Genomic DNA, 19,320 nt, shown 5'->3' with positions numbered 1-19,320 from the left:
CTTTGTTTGTCGCCGACTGTTGTGACACAAGTCAACAAACGATTGCGCGCAGGAATTGGAGAGTTATAAACAGTTACCGCGAGTCGACACAAGTCGACGCGAGAGTCGCATGAATGGAAAGCACCCAATAGATTTATCACATCCTTGTTCTAGAATTTGTAATTATCATTTCTTCCGCCAGAGTCATTGAATGACAATGGAAACCAGGGGCGCAGCTAGGAATTAAGGCTGGGGGGGGGGGGGGGGGGGTTTAGGTGCAACTAATACCGGGTGTGTGGGGGATATGGTATACCCACCAGGATAAGCGGTAGGTGCGAGATTAATAAATTTCGGAATATTTAGATAAATGGTTCAAAATGGTGAGTTTTACGGCTTTCTGAGGGGTATTTTATTAATATTTACACTATTCTATTAGTAATATCAATCCAATTAAGTAAAATGGATTAAACTTAAAAATTTATCTTAGCTCTGGGGGGGGGTTTATCCCCCAAACCCCCTCCCCCCTCGCTGCGCCACTGATGGATACGACACTTCAAGGGTTACATTCCCGGGGCAGGGTCTGCAATTCATGTAATCACGATTTAATGTTTCTACTGGAAGAAAATTTCGTGTGAGAAAGGAAATTTCTACGATTTTTCGTAGATAGTAATTGGAGGACAATTGAAATGGAAATCACGGTGGGGGGGTTTGGGGGATAAAACCCCCCCAGAGCTCAGATAAATTTTTAATTTTAATCCATTTTACTTAATTGGATTGATATCACTAATAGAATAGTGTAAATATTAATAAAATACCCCTCAGAAAGCCGTAAAACTCACCATTTTGAACCATTTATCTTAAAATTCCGATAATTATTAATTTCGCACTTGGTGTCACGAGATCTTGACCGACTGTAGATTCAGGCCAAGTAATGCCCCCTTATCATTTTGATTGAAAAGGATGAAAAAAGTTACCGGGACGAGACGCCGCATTCCGTGCGCATTGAGAAGGAAGAGGAAATATTTGAGATCTTAATTGCGCACTTGGAGCTCGATTCGGAGCATTTCATAAATCAAATCGTGTAGGGCAAACATTTTGTACGGTTTGATTCTGTTGGCAGTAAAAATGCATTTTATTTTCAATTCTCCGAACCTCATTACGGACTCGATTCAGTATATAACGGCGGCACAGTCGACACAGCAAGGCAAACTCAAGCAGAAGTCCATCATCTGCATTCAGCTCTGCACTGCAAGCGAGGAAACGTCGAGAAGATGGGTTACGTGCTGGCGGCCATCTTGATCATCTCCACGGTAAGTTTACTACCGTAGCAACATCTTAGCAACCGCCCAATATGTCGCCATATTTTCTCTTAAGGGCGTATTGTCAGGGTAACGGCTCAAGGTAAATAAACAATACGTGTCGTCCGCCAGGTCGTGTCGGTACCTTTATTATCCCCACAAATACTCTCTAACGAGCCAAAATTAGAACCTTATTGTCTTTAAATTACTTCAAATGCGGTCTGTACAAGATAGTAATAAGGACGGAGCAAATATGAGCATTGACGTGGGAACTTACGTTGCATCATCAAGGTTCGTCATTCGCTTTCACCTTCCGTAGTTAGGTTTATTATGTGGCAAATAGTGGCATGAAAATACGTTTTCTATGGTTATACGTAAACGACGTATTAGTTTCCCAAAAGTATACCAAGCGCCAAACGTAAAAAATATTATTATATATTCATAGAAACAAGGTGCATGTATACCGCTATATTGTTCTTATTAGTTGAGTCAATTTTATAATTTATTTAACTTGGTGGTTATAAAGTGGTAGTATTATTACATTGCCGGTGTGTGTACTGTACCTACATTTTAAAATGGCTTGTGTGAGGTCGTCTCCCTTAATATCCATTGTAACATAGATTCTTTAATCTAAGTGATCAGCAGTCGATATTTGGCCGCCATGTTTTTGTAGGGTGTAGGGTTGGTTCGGGTACCCTACATCAAGTAGGGCCCGTTTAGTTCCAAAAACGGCCATATGTAGGGCTTAATGTGGCGTATGTAGGGTGAGGTCGGTTTATGTAGGGGCTGATGACATATCCAGGGTCGGTTGGCCCTACAGTGTCGACTAAGAATACGGGCGTAATTCACACGCTTCCATTCAGTACATCTGTAACCGATTTACGTATATTCACACGACTGGGGTAACCCAGTGCTGCCCTCACTTGGCGAAGTTTTGAAAATCTTCTGAACTTAAATTGATAATGGCTAAAAAACATTGCATTCTCCAGCAAATAACTTCACTTATCTATTTTGAAATTACCTCCACCCCGCTGAAGATTCTTCCATATTTTCTCGTAATTAGTAATGGCGTCCTTCTCTCCATGCCTCCGTTTACTAGTTTTGGCCGCGCCAGCAGCGCTAATCACATTTAATTGGGAGCGCTACGAACAACTGATATCTCTGTTCAGACGATGATTAATATCTACCTCGGTACGGACCTCAGCTACGATCGTGGTTGTGTTGACGTGGCGACAGTGATTAAGCCAGAAAGTCGATTTTAATGGGTTAGGCTAGAGCTTGTCTCGAACTGACCCAGCCCATACTCCATCTACATGTGAAGTGGATGCAATGAGGCTGCAATGTGTGATAGGATGCGCTATGTACCAAATATCCTTTTGCCATCCTTTGCTAGTTGCGCCTATATATACCATCTCTTTCATGATGTGGTTTAATACTTATAAATATGAAACTACGACCAGTATATAGTTATTTATGACATTTAGGTATATGAATAAAAAGATAGAATATATCGCTACCTTGGTTTGACAAGGTTCTAATTGACATTTTTGCAAAATTTGGTGTTTTCATTCAAGATAACTAAGTTTATGTTTCTCTATGTGTTGCACCGGTTTTTATTCCTCTATGTAAAATAATAAAAGATTTAGAACAGTGACAAAGTTCCAACTGCAAGGAGAAAAAACTAATATTTGGTGTGACAAGGTTCTGACTGCATTCTACTTATTTTCTTACTCATATAAACACGTAAAAAAGTATAATAATTAACATATTTTCTTAAAGTAATAATTACTAGTGTATCTAGTGGATCACTATTGTATGCGCCAAAAATCAAAAATAAATTCCTATTAATAATAGAAATAGAGCAGTTTAAAACTTTGACAGGGTTTTTCTCAAAACCAGCTGATGGGCAGTTAGAACCTTGTCAAACCAAGGTAGCGATATAGAGCTACATAATTGTAAACGAAGAAATGTATCTAGTCGGATACCTTACGCCAGAGTATTAAACATTATATAATCTGCAAATCCTCTCTCATTAATTATTATAAAATATTAAGAATTATTATTTTTATAATTATTCGCTGTATTCAAGGTGTTCAATAGCATACGGAACTGCCACTGACTATGTATCTAGGAGGATAATCTAACTGATCTATGTATTCCGGGAGGATATGTGGTTTGATTGTTGAGAGGAACGATTGTTGATTAGTTTCTAATCTTATTGATTTAGAATAAAAATTATACTGGAATAGTCAACATACATATTCTGGGCCCTCGGTAAACAGTCAAATAGCGCCAATTTCGTCAAAAATTTCCTCGATCGCGACAGACGCTGGCGGAATTGGAACAAAACACACTCGTCTATATGTATTCTTAATCAATAATATTAGAAACTGATCAACAATCGATGCTCTCAACAATCAAACCAAATATCCTCCTGGAATACATAGATGCAAATGGCAGAAAGCAGTTATTCGTTTTTTTTTTGACCCTGTTCCACCAATTTAAAAAAATTGAAAAAATTAGGATTATACTTAAAGACAGGGGTAACAACATATATTTTTTTCGGCGTGTTTATTGTTTTCTAAAATTTTTAATTTAATTTTGAAATTTTCAAACTTACGTAAAAGTTTGGTTTTCGGTTCAAGAATTTTGAAAAAAAATCAGGACGGTTGACCATAATGGTATACAAAATTTAAAATCAAGAAAACAATTTAACAAAAATAAAAAACTGGAGACTGGACTGGACTGCCTCTATTCTTCTAAAATTACGAAAGAATATCGTCGTTCAAATTTCGTCATGTCGTCTATTCAAGATGAAATCAGTGACTTCCTCTATTCTTCTATAACTACGACAGGATTTCGAGAATTTCTCTCAATTTTTCCTCCAAATTTTGGTAGCAAATTTTAGACTATTTCAGTATCCCTTTAATCAGTGGCGCAGCGAGGGGCGGGGGGGTGTTTGGGGGATAAACCCCCCCCTTCCAGAGCTCAGAGAAGTTTTTAACTTTAATCCATTTTACTTAATTGGATTGATATTAATAACTCATCATTTTCTACCATTTATCTTAAATTTCCACGATTTATTAATCTCGCACCTACCGCTTATCCTGGTGGGTATACCATATCCCCCACACACCCGGTATTAGTTTCACATAAACCCCCCCCCCCCCTCCCAGCCTTAATTCCTAGATGCGCCCCTGCCCTTTATTGATTTAATTAGATTTACCCAATTTAGAATTCCATTCATGTGCGCATGACGCATTTCATTGTTTACTTAAACTTGATCAATCAGCAACGTCCTCCCATTGGGTATTCTCAATAGAGAATGCATGTCGAGAAGATCAGAGCACGTTGAGTGCTGATAAACAAAGTTGACGACTGTGCAATGTCTCATTCAATAGATATTCAGATTTTCTAGCACATGGTGCCTCGAGTCATGTGTGCCATTACACCATCTCCAATTTGTTCTGGAGATGTTTACCACCTTAGCAACCACGTAGCAACCGCCCATCGTGTCGGTATTAAAAGACTTGGGGGTCTATTCTGTAACTCGGAGCGCGGTAGCTTTCTGATGATGGCTAATTAAGCTACTTGCTCCCACTTGTATTCTCTAACGCTGAAGCTCCGGCGAAGGAGCTAGCAGAAGCTACCGGTAGCTTATTAGGCTCCTACCCTTATTCTCTATGGGCTGTGAAGCTACTTCCGTAGCTTCAAACTAGCTACCACGGTAGCTTCGCGAAGCGCGCCCTCGGGACCCCGAGCTTCAGCTAGCTACCATCAAAATACATAGGGAATTCCTATGAACCGCCGTGAACTAAATGGCGCATGTCCCTAATATTTGTTCCATCCCATCAGTATATTTCTTGGCACGGCTGGCGATGGAGTGGAAAACAAGAAAAGTGTTGACTTTTTTTTTTTGTTTTCCGTAATTATTTAGTTTAATGAGGTCGGGAATACTGCGTAAGTTATTTGAAGCCTTCAATTATTCTATTCTTAACAAAGTAGTGGGAATGAGTGATAAATTTCGTGACTAAACATGTATGTTTCGGAGTGAACTATTGATCGCGTTAACTAGTTGATTTCATTATTTGGAGATTAAAAATGTTGCTTTTAATCATTTTATTTCACGTGAAATCTTATTTTGCATGAATTCATCGCCAGTGAGAAGACAAAACTCGGATACAGTGATTATTATTGATGTTGCAAGAGACAGTGTATTGTAGTGACGGTACAAATTGATGCGTTGAAATCACGGCTATGGTCGGGTTATATCGAATGCTTAATTATCCACCGATCTTCACAAAATTTAGGATTTATGACTTATTTAACATTATAAACAATCTTAGCCATGGAAAAAAGCGCTAGCACAACTATTTAAATATGATAAATACGGGACATATCTTGATTAGGAAGTGGCTACTTATACGAGGAGGCAGTCATCTTGTTTGACAAAAGACGATCGTGAACAAGAAGAGGCTTTTCAAACGTTATTTGGAGTTTGAACAATGGAGATTTTAGGTGGATAATAATAATGTTTTTTCGCACTAGTGCCCAAACGGAGGATTGCCCGGGCAGGTTAGGTAGGACGGGTTGTACTAAAAGGAACGAGGAATCGTTTTATCAATTGTTTCGATAATGTCTTTTCGTAGGAGTGCCCTGGACCGAAAGATTTCCCCATAATTATCATATTTAAATAGTTGTGCTAGCGCTTTTTTCCATGGCTAAGATTGTTTATAATGTTAAATAAGTCATAAATCCTAAATTTTGTGAAGATCGGTGGATAATTAAGCATTCGATATGACCCGACCATCCCCGATATCACTACCAATGCCAATGCATCCACTGCACAGTGATGGATCTCTTATTTTTGCGAGTGTCTATACATTTATGATTAAATTTCCCGTGCATTTTCAGCTACGATCTTTGTTGTGAAGTGATTGTGTGAAGAGAGTTTAGTGTTACATAGATGCAGATCGTGGAGAGATGGATATTATTGTATTATAATCCAATGTAAGGTGTTTCATGATAGTTATTAATAAATTTCTCGCTCCTCCAATGAATAAATGTATTTATGATCCCATTCTGCTTTCTTTATGCATACTAAGTTTTGTGAAGATCCGACGAAAATTGGCGATTCGATAAAACTATACCGTTGCCGTCAAGGGTGTTGATTTGGTTTGAATTTTGAATAAGTGTAGCCATGGATATTCCCGAAGTTCACGGAGGAAGTCATCACAAAAGCAATAATATAATATGACTTTAATATTGAGAGAAGGAACTACGTAGGTTGGTTTTTCATAATGATGGTCAAGTTATAATGAATCACCCTCGCTTGCAATATTGCAAGGTTGGCGGTTGGCATGTAATAATGATTCATAAAACCATTTAAATATTAATTTAGCCGTCGCACAGTGGGGCCAAATCCATAAAAGGGGGTCATAATCAGGAATATAAAAGTTCGGGGTTTTGACTTTTCATATCATGGTTGGGAAGACACTTATTTGGGCCGCTGAGAAATTAATTTGAAAAGCAAGTAAGTATGCACCTCTTCGTATAAATCACTCGCAAAGTGACAGGTGCGCTGTTGGGATGCATAGACCTTCTTTCGCTTCGAAATATTCCGAACTTCAAGACTGCTCTAAAGCTACCCAATTGGCTCAATTTTAAATTTAAAAAGTAGAATCGATGCAGCAATGTCAATAGATTTTAAATGCTTTTTTGACTATGACATCGAAACAGCATTAAAGTTATTGTTAGCATAAATATTAACAGTAAATTACACATTAAAAAAAACAAAAATACGAATATCATTAAGTTATATAGCAGTGCCCAGCAGTGCTTTTGTATACATATATTATTGTAGCCACAACTCTCGGCTATAAAAACAAAAATAAAATGACCGCCCCTTCGTGAATTATTGAAGAAATACGTAAGTAACCTCCAACCGTATGGACGCCGAGGCGCGCAGCTCGTTGACACGTTGCATGCAGGAGGGAGCACTTACTTTATAATCAGCGTAACAAAATCAGTTCTTTCGCAATAAATTGGCACAAAAAAGACTCAAGACAAAGAATATACAAATTTGATGCTGTAATATCTCGTCCAGTAAAGAATGATATCCCTAATGTAGTTTAACCACGTTGCATGCATGGATTCGAAATTTCGAATGCTGCTTGCAAATGTCTTTCAGAGTGGAAGTTAAAACCTGGCAGATCTGCAATACAAAATCTAAAGAATAGGGTGGTTTCCTATTATTTTTTTATTGCCTAAATCGAAATATTATTACTCCTAGAGTACGTATTTCACGCTTTTAGATTTTTATATGACGATATCTATTTTTCGCGATTAAACTAAAAGTGAAAATTTCCAAGCGCGCAAAAACGCGACGCGTAAGTAGGAACGCATTTCTGGTTCCCCCTCCCGCCTTGTGAGGTGACCTTGATCGAGGCTCTGAGCGCTGATAGGACGCAGGATGCTAGCGGGTAGCTGAGTACCTTGCTGGCTGGTATCGCTTGGCTTAAATAAGGATTATTAATATACCTTATCAAACGAAGAAAACTTTCCGACCTTAGCCAGTTTTAATAGGTGATTATTAAGACATGTTTCCCTGAGCTCTCTCCCTCATGCACGCATTGGTAACCTCAGACGATGTAAAACTCCTATCCTCTCGTGTAGAAACTAGGTCCCTGTGACGTCACGTGGAGTGGAATCGCATGGGCGCCAATCTGGCCTTTTTCGAATGAGGATAAAATTTGACCCTTGGCATTCGTCTAAACCGGTATTTCAAAAACCAAATAATTTGTATATTATGAATACACTAATGGTGGTTAACGAATCGCAATCAATGCCTTTCGTTTTCTTTGATGAAGGAAACTACCCTATTGGTGGAGGAGCCTGAGAAGAGGATACGGGAAGGACTTAAAATGGAGCTTAGTTTAATAGTTGACCGGGCAAAGCAGGTGTATGATGGTAGTAATGACCGCAACACAGCTCATGGATTCTGAAATTTCCGCCAATGTAACAGGCCTCGATTTGGAGCTTCTGTCTTCTGGCTATAAAATGAATAGGTCGCGGTCCGTTTCACGCTTCAAGCGATGAGAAGCGCCACCGCTGTAAAGGCCGGTCTGTTTCATTCATTGGCTTCGAAGCGCTCCAAAGCGAGACGGTGAAACGGACGAGCTTGAAGTGTGGCCGGAGCTCAATTGATGGTTGCTAGGGGTCGTGTTTGTCAACAAAACAAATCTCGTGGACGGTAAAACCAGTAAAAATGGAGAGGAAAGTTTATGCCGCAGTGGAGAGTATATTTTTTAACGATTCAGAAGAGAGTGATGTTACAACGGGGACCTCGGAGAGTGAAGAAGAGAATGAATGAGGCAGAAATACGTACAGTATATGCTGCAATAATGTTGGCAGAAACCAGAGGAACTTTAATTTTACAACCAAGGATTTTATCATACGTGGAGAATGTAGTTGGGAAATTTACAGATCAAGCGTTTAGAAGTCGCTTCAGGTAAATATTCTGGATAATATTTGTGAGTATTTGATAAAACTTAAACACCAGGCAGATATGAATAAACGAGTCTTTCGCCATAATTTTTGTCAGGACGCTTCCGGACACATTCGATTACGTTCTTAATCTTATTGGAAACGCAATATTGGAGACAAAAAGGGCAAATGGTTGCGGGAGAAAGCCTATTGACAGTGAAAAGCAACTTCTCATTGCCTTATGGTACATGGACACACCGGGCAGCTATAGGTAAGAGTTTTAAATTCACATAAAATTTCAAAATTATCTCATCCTCACTAAATGATGGTCCCAAAAATGGATTAATCATTTTTATTTTCCCAGGTCCGTTTTGCAGAAATTCAATATTGGCAAAGCGACAGCTATAAGAGCTGTTCGAGGGGTTACATACGCTCTTCATTGCCTAGCTCCTAGGTCAATAAAGTGGCCAAATAATGAAAAAGCCCTTACCATCAAGAGAAATTTTGAAAGAAAATATGGGTTTCCGGGAGTTATGGGCGCAATTGATGGGACTCACATCCAAATAGATGCACCCAGGATGGATCCCCAATCATACGTCAGCCGCAAAGATGTTCATGCGGTACATCTTCAGGTACGCTAAACGTAATGACGGAAAATGATAACCAGCGGGATAAGATAAAGTAGTTAAAACTGAATCCCATGGAATTTGAAATAGTCAAGAAATTTTCTTTTAGTTTTGGAAATTGCTCGAACTCAGGAAGACCACTGTTATAAACGATTCGGTGTATTTGATTTCTTTGGACTTTGGAAATTCAGAATCACATAAGATTTTTTAAACAAATAATAGTGCTGAATTTTATTCTTTCACAGGCTGTTTGTGATGACCGCCGTATTCACACATTGCGTGGCTGGAAATCCCGCCTCAGTGCATGATGCAAAAGTACTAAAACACTCTCGAATATACCATTATTTGAGCAATCCCAATGAATACATTCCCGACTATGCTCACATAGTAAGCATGAGCTATGTAGTATAGCTCATGCTTACTATGCCTATGGAATTCACGAACACATGATGACACCCTTCCGAGATTACGGCCACCTCACAGATGGACAAAAAAATTTTAATAAAAAATTGTCTGCAGCAAGGCAAGTGATAGAACGTGCATTTGGGCTACTCAAAGGCCGATTTCGAAGTCTAAGAGATAGACTGCCTTTAGTAGACATGGGGAAAATACCTGAGTTCATCCTGGCATGCTGCATAACATCTGTATGGAAAAAAGAGATGAACTACCAGGGGAGGATGTTGCTGGTCCAGATCCGGAAGGAATGCCCATCAACATCAACGATGAGACGATTAGGGAGCGAGGGAAAATCAAAAGAGAAAGACTAAAGAATGAACTTATATAATTTCAATAATTTGAAAGTGAGTTTTAAGAACTCAATACTTAGAAAAACATAAATAAAATATATATTCAATTGTTCTTATCAAAATTTTTTCAATAATTCTACAGCCTCCCTCTGTAGTTTCAATCTTTCTTCATTACTACTTCTCCTCTCCTCATCCCGTTGGATTTCCCTCTCTTTCTTAGCCTTCCTCATTTCTTCTCTCTCCCTTTCTTTTACGCTCTTATTTATCGCTTTCTCTTTCTTTCTTAATGTTTTCGATAAAGTTTTCCAAAATACTATCCACCCTCCTCTTCTTTGGAACCGCTAGAGAAGAGGAAATAACCGATTTACAATAGGGTGGTTTCCTATAATTTTTTTATTGCCTGAATCGAAAGATTATTACGCATTTCACGCTTTTAGATTTTTGAATGACTATATCTATTTTTCGCGATTAAATGAAAAGTGAAGATTTTCAAGCGCGCGAAAACGCGACGCGTAAGTATGAATGCCGGGAAATCTCTCCGTGTGACGTATTTCTGGTTCCCGCTGCCGCCCTGTGAGGTGACCTTGAGGCGAGGCTTAGCGTTGATACGACGCAGGCTGCTAGCGGGTAGCTGAGTGCCCTGCTGGCTGGTAGCGCTTGGCTTAAATAAGGATTATTAATACCTTATCAAACGAAGAAAACTTTCCGACCTTAGCCAGTATTAATAGGTGATTATTAAGACATGTTTCCCTGAGCTCTGCGCCTCATGCATGCATTGGTAACCTCAGACGATGTATAACTCCTATCTTCTCCTATAGAAACTAGGTCCTTGTGACGTCACGTGGAGTGGAATCGCATGGGCGCCAATCTGGCCGTTTTCAAATGAGTATAAAAATGGACCATTGCCATTCGTCTAAACCGGTATTTCTAAAACAAAATAATTTGTATATACTAACTGTGGGCAACGAATCGCAATCAATGACTTTCGTTTTCTTTGATGAAGGAAACTACCCTATTGGGGAAATATTTTCAAAGCGTTTTCACTTCAAAATCCATCACATAACAGTGCTTCAAGTTCGTGTATTTTAATTTTATTAGATACAGTATTAATCACACGAAGCTCGAAATAGAAACTTACATGGCGTGGCAGATGTTGATGCTTCCGGAGTACTTAGTCGCTCAAGGCCGTCGCTTGTAGCCACTGCTGGTCGATTAACCCAGGCTTTTTTTTTTAAAAAATGTCATCCATTTTCTGCGGCGAAAAGAGGAAAGTTGATGGATCAGCCTAATTCACCGATCAGTGAAAATATCAGCGATGCCGACCGTGAGAGAGTAATAACGTACCTCATAGTAGGGCCATGAAATTGCACAGTTGCCTGTTTTACCTTTTTCCCTGCTTTCCTTTAATCGTAATATACGTTTTTTCATGCCACTTATTTTACTCTGGCACTGTTTACCAGTAGGTGATACTGTGTTTTTTTCGGAGATAGCTTTTGCTATTTCCTCCTCGGCTATGACCAAAGGGCATAGCCGAGTAAGAGATTGAAAAGTTCCCCCTCACGGATTTTTCCCAGACTTGGGGCATAGGATTTGGGATGTTATGGGGGCAAAGGTCACGTGAAAAACAGCAAAAAATGGCCAAAATGGCATATTTTATTTTTTTCGGGGTGTTCCACCACCTAAATGTTCTTTTTTCATTGCATTACCCGAAAGGTATTTAAATGCTCCTTCGAAACACATTTTTTAATTGTGGCCCTCTCAAAAATATTTTACGAAAACTAGCGTTTGAAATTTTCAAATCGACGCCATTTCTCCTCACGCCCCTGAAAAGTTGTGAAAAAGTTGAGCATATGCTCCATTAAGAAAGCCATCACATGGCGCAAATTGCATTGAAAAATATGCTTTCTATCTCGAGATATTTAAAAAAGAGTGGAAATCGAAATTTCGAGCTGGCCGGCCCTGGTGGGCCTCTAGCTGGCTGGAAGTGTGGGGAGGTTAGTCCTATTTGATCCCAAAGCCTATGCCCCAAGTCTGGGAGAAATCCGTGAGGGGGGAATTTTCAATCTCTTACGCGGCTATGCCCTTTTGGCATGTTTTTTTCGACCTAATGAGAATTCAAATTCTTGTTCTCTATAGTTCTCTATCAGCAACAGAAACCCCTCATGCGGCCGTACAAATATTTTCTCTTAATTATTCCTCGAAGGGTCTTCATTATTACCTTCTGTACAATAGGACGTAAAAATTGCAATAGGTTAATCAAATTCTATAAAAAGCATAAAACTGATTGTTAGACACTTATTTCATCATTGAAATATACAATAGTAAATATAAAGTACACTAGTAATTAAATAATGTGACAGATTATATTTAATAACTGTTATGTAGACTTTAATAATATAATAATGATAATAATAATATTTATTGTTCTTGGACAAATTGTTCATTAAGAACATAAAAGATATTACATACAAAAGAGATTACAAAATAAACTTGTACAAGATATATCAAATATTTTCGAATGGAATTCAGCACAACTAACACATCAGGGCATAGAAATGAAACCTTGAAGTTAACTCCATCAATCGTAGCAAGAAAACCTAAGTATGCACGTATACCCATCACAGGTAGGGTGGAACATGAAAAAATAAATAAATACAACATGAATAATGATAAATCATTTACTCCAACAAATATGGCGTTCGATTTCAAACAGACCTGACGTTAATGTTATAAAACATTAATTATGAATAGTTGAAATCTCAATGAGGAATAAATAAATGCATACTTAACAAGTTTGAAAACCAGTAAATACATTCCAATAGCATGGACATAAATTTTTAAACATGCTAATGGTATTGCAACTGCGATATATTATGTATTTCACCTTATGCAAGAGTTTGCAGGTGTTTTTTTTTAGCACCATCGCTTATTGCTACCAAATTCACATCTATTCAAACTAAAACGATTTATAAATGGTAACCACAGGAGTAGGCAGACATATTACAATGAAAAACAATACAAAAGCACAAAACGAGATCATAAATTTTCGAGGGTTTTGATGAATTGGAGAAATCTTTGCTTGAAAGAAGACCGAGACGTAGAATCTTTACATTCTTTGGAATACTGTTCCACTGACGTGCTCCAACAACAGAAAATGATTTTTCATAGGTGGTGGTTCTGTGTCGGGGGATGATGAGAAAATCTGGAGCCATTCTAGTCAAGATTTGAGATTTTTTAACTCTGACCGAAAAAAATAGCTTTAAGTAGCTTGGCTGATCAGTATTGAAAAGAGAGAAGAGGTATACACCAAGTAGGTACTTTCTCTTGGCATTTGCTTTCAACCAACCAAGACGGTTGAAGTAGGGGGAAATGTGATCTTCTTTTTTTATATTAAAGATAAACCTAACGCACATATTTAATGAGCGTTGAATCTTGGTATTGTGCTCTTCAGTTAGATCCTGATAGGAGCGTTTCTACGCGTCACTGACTGACCGTTACACCCAGTTTTTGTTAATATATTTCCCCTTTGACTCAATACAAATCAATGTAGGAACTTTCTGGAGGATTCCTCCAAAAATAAGTTAGTGAAAGCATACACTGGCTTTGGTACTATCCTGTGACCCCCGTAGAACCGGAGATTTTAAACTTCAAAGTCGTCGTCACTGACTGACAAAAATGAAACTCCGTTTTGTGACGTTGTCACATTTCTTCGCATTGCTCTGAAATTATGCAAGATAAAGAAAATCCACGAAATACGTAAATTAGTTCTAGGTGTTGTCCAAACGTATGCAAAATCGTGACTTTGTGTAAGTAATGGTTTCCTGTCTTTGGTCATAAAAATGGAGTGTCACTGACTGACGGGAATTGTCACTGACTGACACATGTGATTTGACGCTTTTTAACTTTTCTTTTTCATGGAATGAGCATTGCAAAATATATATATTGAACCCAGAAATTCATATATAGAGTGGTATAGCCAGGATGTATGCCCAGGGGGTACGTCCAGGGGGTCCGGACCCCCCCCGGATTGGATTGGTAAGACACAGTCATGATTGGGGAGAATGGTTAACTGGAAATTTTCATAGAAAAATCTTATCTTAGTTGCGAAATCTTCAGTAATAGAATGGCTCTGTAAACGGAATCATTTGCTCATATGAAACAAGAGCTCAATTCCGCGGCGTTTTCGTAAAAAATGGTTGGAGTATGGGGATAAACAAGTACGGATTATTAAAATTTGAAATATGTACACCATTTCAGGACTTTGAACGGTCCATTTATCTCAAATTGAATTTTTGAACCCTGGTATGACAGTTACGTGGAAACGCTCATAGATCAAACAGCAATAATCGATATGAGGGAATATTGGCGAGGACACTAACTGCTTGCGAGTGTGAGGTGTCGAAAGGTCTTTTTGGGTTTTAAGCTGGTAAAGGATCACATCAACCCTATTGCACACGGATTGCACGTGATTCTGCCAAGACAAGTTACACATCAACGTGACACCCAGATTTTTAACACAATTTGAATACTGTATTTCGGTGTCACCAACTGTTATCTTCGGTATAGCGTTTACATTCAAATCTCTGAGTAGATTTGAGATACCAAGTATAATTCATTTGGTTTTGTTACAGTTTAGAACAAAATTGTTACCAACAGCCCATGAGCTGATGGCTGTAACATCTTGATTTACTTTCTCAATTGCATCATTCAACTCATTCTTATGACAATGGTAGTAGATCTGCAAATCGTCAGCATATAGCATGTATTTACAGTGTTCAATACCGCTCGGGAGGTCACGGATGTAAAGATGAAATAAAATAGGGCCAAGAACTGAGCCCTGAGGCACTCCACAGTGAAGATTAGCCCAATCCGATGTATTTCCAGTAGGGTCCTTGACTGCTTGTTTTCGTCCATTTAGTGACTCAAGTGACGGAATTCCGTCACGAGTTATTTCACCAGAGATTGAACTTTATCACGCCTCACATTTCTTCAATACCTTTTTCCAATTTTGTGAACCAATAACGTTCATCTGCGATAATAGCAAAGACATTTTTTGTGCAGCATTACTTTCTTCCTCTTCATTTGCAGCGATTTCTTCATCCTCAACTTGCAAAGATCTCTTCTTAATTTGGCCATTTATAAGACCTCTTATGTAATCGGAATCTGAGGAGAAAATTAATTTATGTTGACACTTACTTCATTCATACATGAGAAAAATATTTTTGATTTTTACAGATCTTATCTATTTTGAAAAACTTTAATAGTCTTTATTACATATTTTTGAATAATCACCATTTAAGGCGCGGTTGTATTCTTCTAGGTTCAATTGAAATGTAAAATCTTCATTTAACCAGTCGGCGTATACATTTAAATCAATTTTTTTTATCCATTGCGTCCTTACTTCCTTTCGCAAATGATTATTTTATGTTTACTTATTAGAACGTTCTCTTAGCAACGCATGAAATTGGCGCAAATTCTCGAATATATCGAACGATTAATCGCTCTTGCTCCAAACACTTCACCTCTACGAGAATTTCTTTTCGGACCGGTCAGGAGCGAAGTCAAAATGGCGGAAATGAGCGAGGGCGGGCAAACTGGGATTATGGAATCGAAGATATGGTTTTAATTGCGAATTGAGGCGATTATGGTCATGACCTAACATGATTATGACCTAAGTCATCTCACACAATCTTGTTCTTTACGAATTGCTTTATTCTCGAAAGTCTATTTTGCCTAGAGATATTATTTGAACGAAGTATTTTACCCATGGGTATTATCAGTACGCCTGACCGACATATCGGCAATTGATTTTTTCTTCCTTGTTACAGGTATTCTCCGGTGATCTTTGCAGATCACAGTGAGTAGCAATCATATTTATTTTTCATGAAACAAATCTATAATACCTTTATAATTTACAATACATATAATACCGTCATATTGGACTCGTTGGTATCTTTAAAATTAATCGTGAATACTTTTTTCAAGTCCATGAATTGTCAATGTCATTGTCTCCCTGTCATGACAGTGTAATATTCTTTCATTCTAAATGAAAAATTAGATTATGACCAACAATCAGACGATAAAAAGGGAAATAAAGTTGTAATTCCTATGTTAAGGACAATTTTTTTCACTGTTAGTTGGTGAATTAGTTGTCCAATACTGTGCCTAATTCGAGAATAAGATGCTTTGTGCTTAAAAGTTACGATTTATTTTTCTGTACTGTTAAAATTAAGCATAAGTGTTTTTCAAGTCACTACTGCTGAATCAAACGGTGTCCACTACGTTTACATAACAATGCTAAACATTGAGACGACTTTTTTTGTATACATGGTATGGTAATGCCATCATCATCATTAGTCAACAATCCTAAGATTGGTTTGACGCAGCTCTCCATTTCTCTCTCCTATCCGTTAATCTCTTCATAGCTACATATTTATTCTCTTTTACATCCTTCATAACCTGTCCGATATAACTCATTCGGGGCCGTCCCTTGCCCTTTTTCCCTTCCACTTGTCCTTCAATCTTGTCTTCATCAGACCATCGTGCCTCAAAATGTGGCCAACTAAGTTGTCCCTTCTTCTGCTTAATGTTTTTAGGAGGCTTCTCTTTTCTCCCACTCTCCTTAGCACTTCCTGGTTACTCACACGGTCAATCCATTTTATCTTCATCATTCTTCGGTAGCACTACATTTCGAATGCTTCCACTCTTGACTTCTCTGCTGCTGTCAAGGTCCAAGCCTCGCTTCCATAGAGAAACATAATGGTAATGGTAATGCCATGGGAACCTATTTAAAATGCAGGATTACAAATGCCGTTGGGTCAGTCCATTTCACATCACCCAGGCATTGCGACCCCACACGTCTACTGCTCCCCACAATGTAGGAATCGCCAATGGGGAACATGCACAATTTTTTCAAAGTACTAGAATAAGAAGTTCCTTATCTCAAATGTACTCACCGAAATTTTCGCGGATGAATAATGTTTTTAGCTGAGTTATTAGTCTTTGAAAATTAATCTTCATCGGCTGCTTGAAAACACGACGTCATCGGAGCGTGACGTCACGGCACGGAATCCACTGATAGCAGACTGAGGAAGTGGATAAAAAATTGGTCTATGCAGGGACTCAAACGCAAATATGGCGAAAATAATTGCTGTTTTAACGTCAAACAGCAGATTGTGAATATGTTGGGTTGCCAAGGCGTTATTGATTTAAATGAAGGGGATTGTTTGGTGAGATTTGGAAGCAATCGCTATTTTTCAGGAAGTCAGCCGCCATAAGGGAGTCGACCAAAAGTAAACTGTCGTATTGTGCTGCCTTAAATCCCTATTAAGTCAACTTGTCCTTTGAGGAACTACTACAAAGCTCGTTGATGATTATTACTTCGATATATTGCAATCAAGAGTCTACCCTTCTACTCTCTTAGCGAAGTGAATGGTGTACCGTGCGATGGCGTCAGAGGGCGTTTCAGGTCACGTGACATCAAGTGATATTCTATCACTTTTAATAAGCATTTAATGACGTTTGTGTAGTGCAAGGAGAGTTTTGGCTTATATATTCGGAATCGTGAGAAAATTGTCTATTCAATGAGACTTACTAGCATGATGAACAAATTTAATGCATGTTCCCCATTTCATACTTTAGCAGTCTATTTCCGAGGCATTACTGTGCACGGGTGAACGCACCACCGATGGTATAGATAGGTGTGGTTCCAAAAACTTTGGTTGAAGAGTATTTTTTTTAAATAGGGCGCCAGATGTATGAAGCGGATTAACCACCAAGTTAAGGTACAAGGTCACACTGACTGTCGGCAAGTTTGATTTGAGCAGACACGGGCATAATTTACTCATCGACTTAATAACTCTTCATTTGTCATTTGGAGAATTATTGGCACCATTAAAACATTTGCTTGATTTGCTTAAATTGGTTTCCTCTAAAATTTCCCACGGAAGTCACACTCTCCAAACTATATTACCTTACAACACATGTAAGATTGTTAAACAATAGGGTTGTTCAAGCCTATCAGAACGGTCTAAAAAAACGAATGTATATCACTTCTGATGTAATTTCATTTCGATTGGGATGAATGACAGATGCGTTGAAAAAGTAGTGATGGAATTATTAGCAATCAAAATTCGAATAATTTTAAACGCCGCCAAAAACGGTCGGCCATCTTGAAATAGAGGTGATGACGACACAAGCCTGTACGGCTGGCCTGTACCCTCGATCGCTCGATGCCAAGCTGAGTACTCTGCATGCCGACTGGACATTTGCCAAGGTTATTCCTTATTTTGAAATGGCCTATGTTGTGCATGAAGCTTCCGGATGGATCAAGGCGACATGGGGGCTTATTACGTAAGTCATAACTCCGGAGCTATGGAGCTATAAGAGTTATGATGGCTGCCATAGCTCAATTTGCGATTACAGTAGTCAAAATAACTCCGATAGGAGTTGCGAACTGGAGCTATCTCGGGGCTGGAATAACGCAGGCTTCTGACCCGTCCTTATGGTAACTCCAGCCCGATTTCCTTCGCTTCTCCACTGTCATTTGTTAATTTCTGCCGTTGGAAGGTCGGAATCTGAAGGATTTGGCAATTGATGGACCAATAAACATATTTGGGGAAGGATGATGAGGGTGTTTGCGGAGTATGAAAGAAGAAGGAGGCATCTGACATTAGAAATGAGACGAATAAGGGGTTCCCACTATCCGATCGAATTATATGAAGACCATTTTCGAATGTTTTTCAGAGTGTCGAAAGTCTCTGGGACCCACACTAAGGAAATGCAGAGTATATGGACTAAACGTGGAAAAACAGATAAATATTATTAAAGAATTTTCATGATACCACTATGGGCGTGTGTAATGTTGAATCTTCTTATTCTGCGTCTGAGATATTCCGCGCTTCCTTCCTTACTGCGTGTAGTGTGGGTCCCAGAGACCGGTAGAGATATTGATAAATGTTTTTCGACACTCTGGAAAACATTCGAAAATAGTCTTCATCTAATTCGATCGGATTGTGGGAACCCCTTACCCACACAGCACATCGTTGCCAGAGGATGTCCGCTGCGCGTCCGTCGCGTCCTCTCAGTGTCCGCGGATTTTCAGGACAGCCAGAGGACATCCGCCGGCTGTCCTGGCCATCCGTCCGCACACTGTCCTATCTTGGATGTCCAGCGGACGTCCAGCTA

The 19,320-nt window shown here is 38.8% G+C and overlaps 1 protein-coding gene across 1 annotated transcript in view; it reads left to right on the top strand.

Moving 5' to 3' along the window:
* The first annotated feature begins 1,171 nt into the window (after window positions 1–1,171).
* The window catches only part of LOC124173552, a 59,779-nt gene continuing 41,630 nt past the window's right edge, over window positions 1,172–19,320 (top strand). Inside the window, exons 1-2 of the mRNA XM_046552984.1 lie at window positions 1,172–1,289; window positions 15,963–15,991. Coding sequence (XP_046408940.1) covers window positions 1,251–1,289; window positions 15,963–15,991 — 68 coding nt within the window. The 5' untranslated portion in view covers window positions 1,172–1,250. The remainder of the gene's footprint in view (window positions 1,290–15,962; window positions 15,992–19,320) is intronic.

The sequence above is a fragment of the Ischnura elegans genome, unplaced genomic scaffold, assembly GCF_921293095.1.
Source record: "Ischnura elegans unplaced genomic scaffold, ioIscEleg1.1, whole genome shotgun sequence".
NCBI lineage: Eukaryota > Metazoa > Arthropoda > Insecta > Odonata > Coenagrionidae > Ischnura > Ischnura elegans.
The sequence above is the reverse complement of the archived record's forward strand: the minus strand, read 5'-3'. Positions and strand labels throughout refer to the sequence as shown.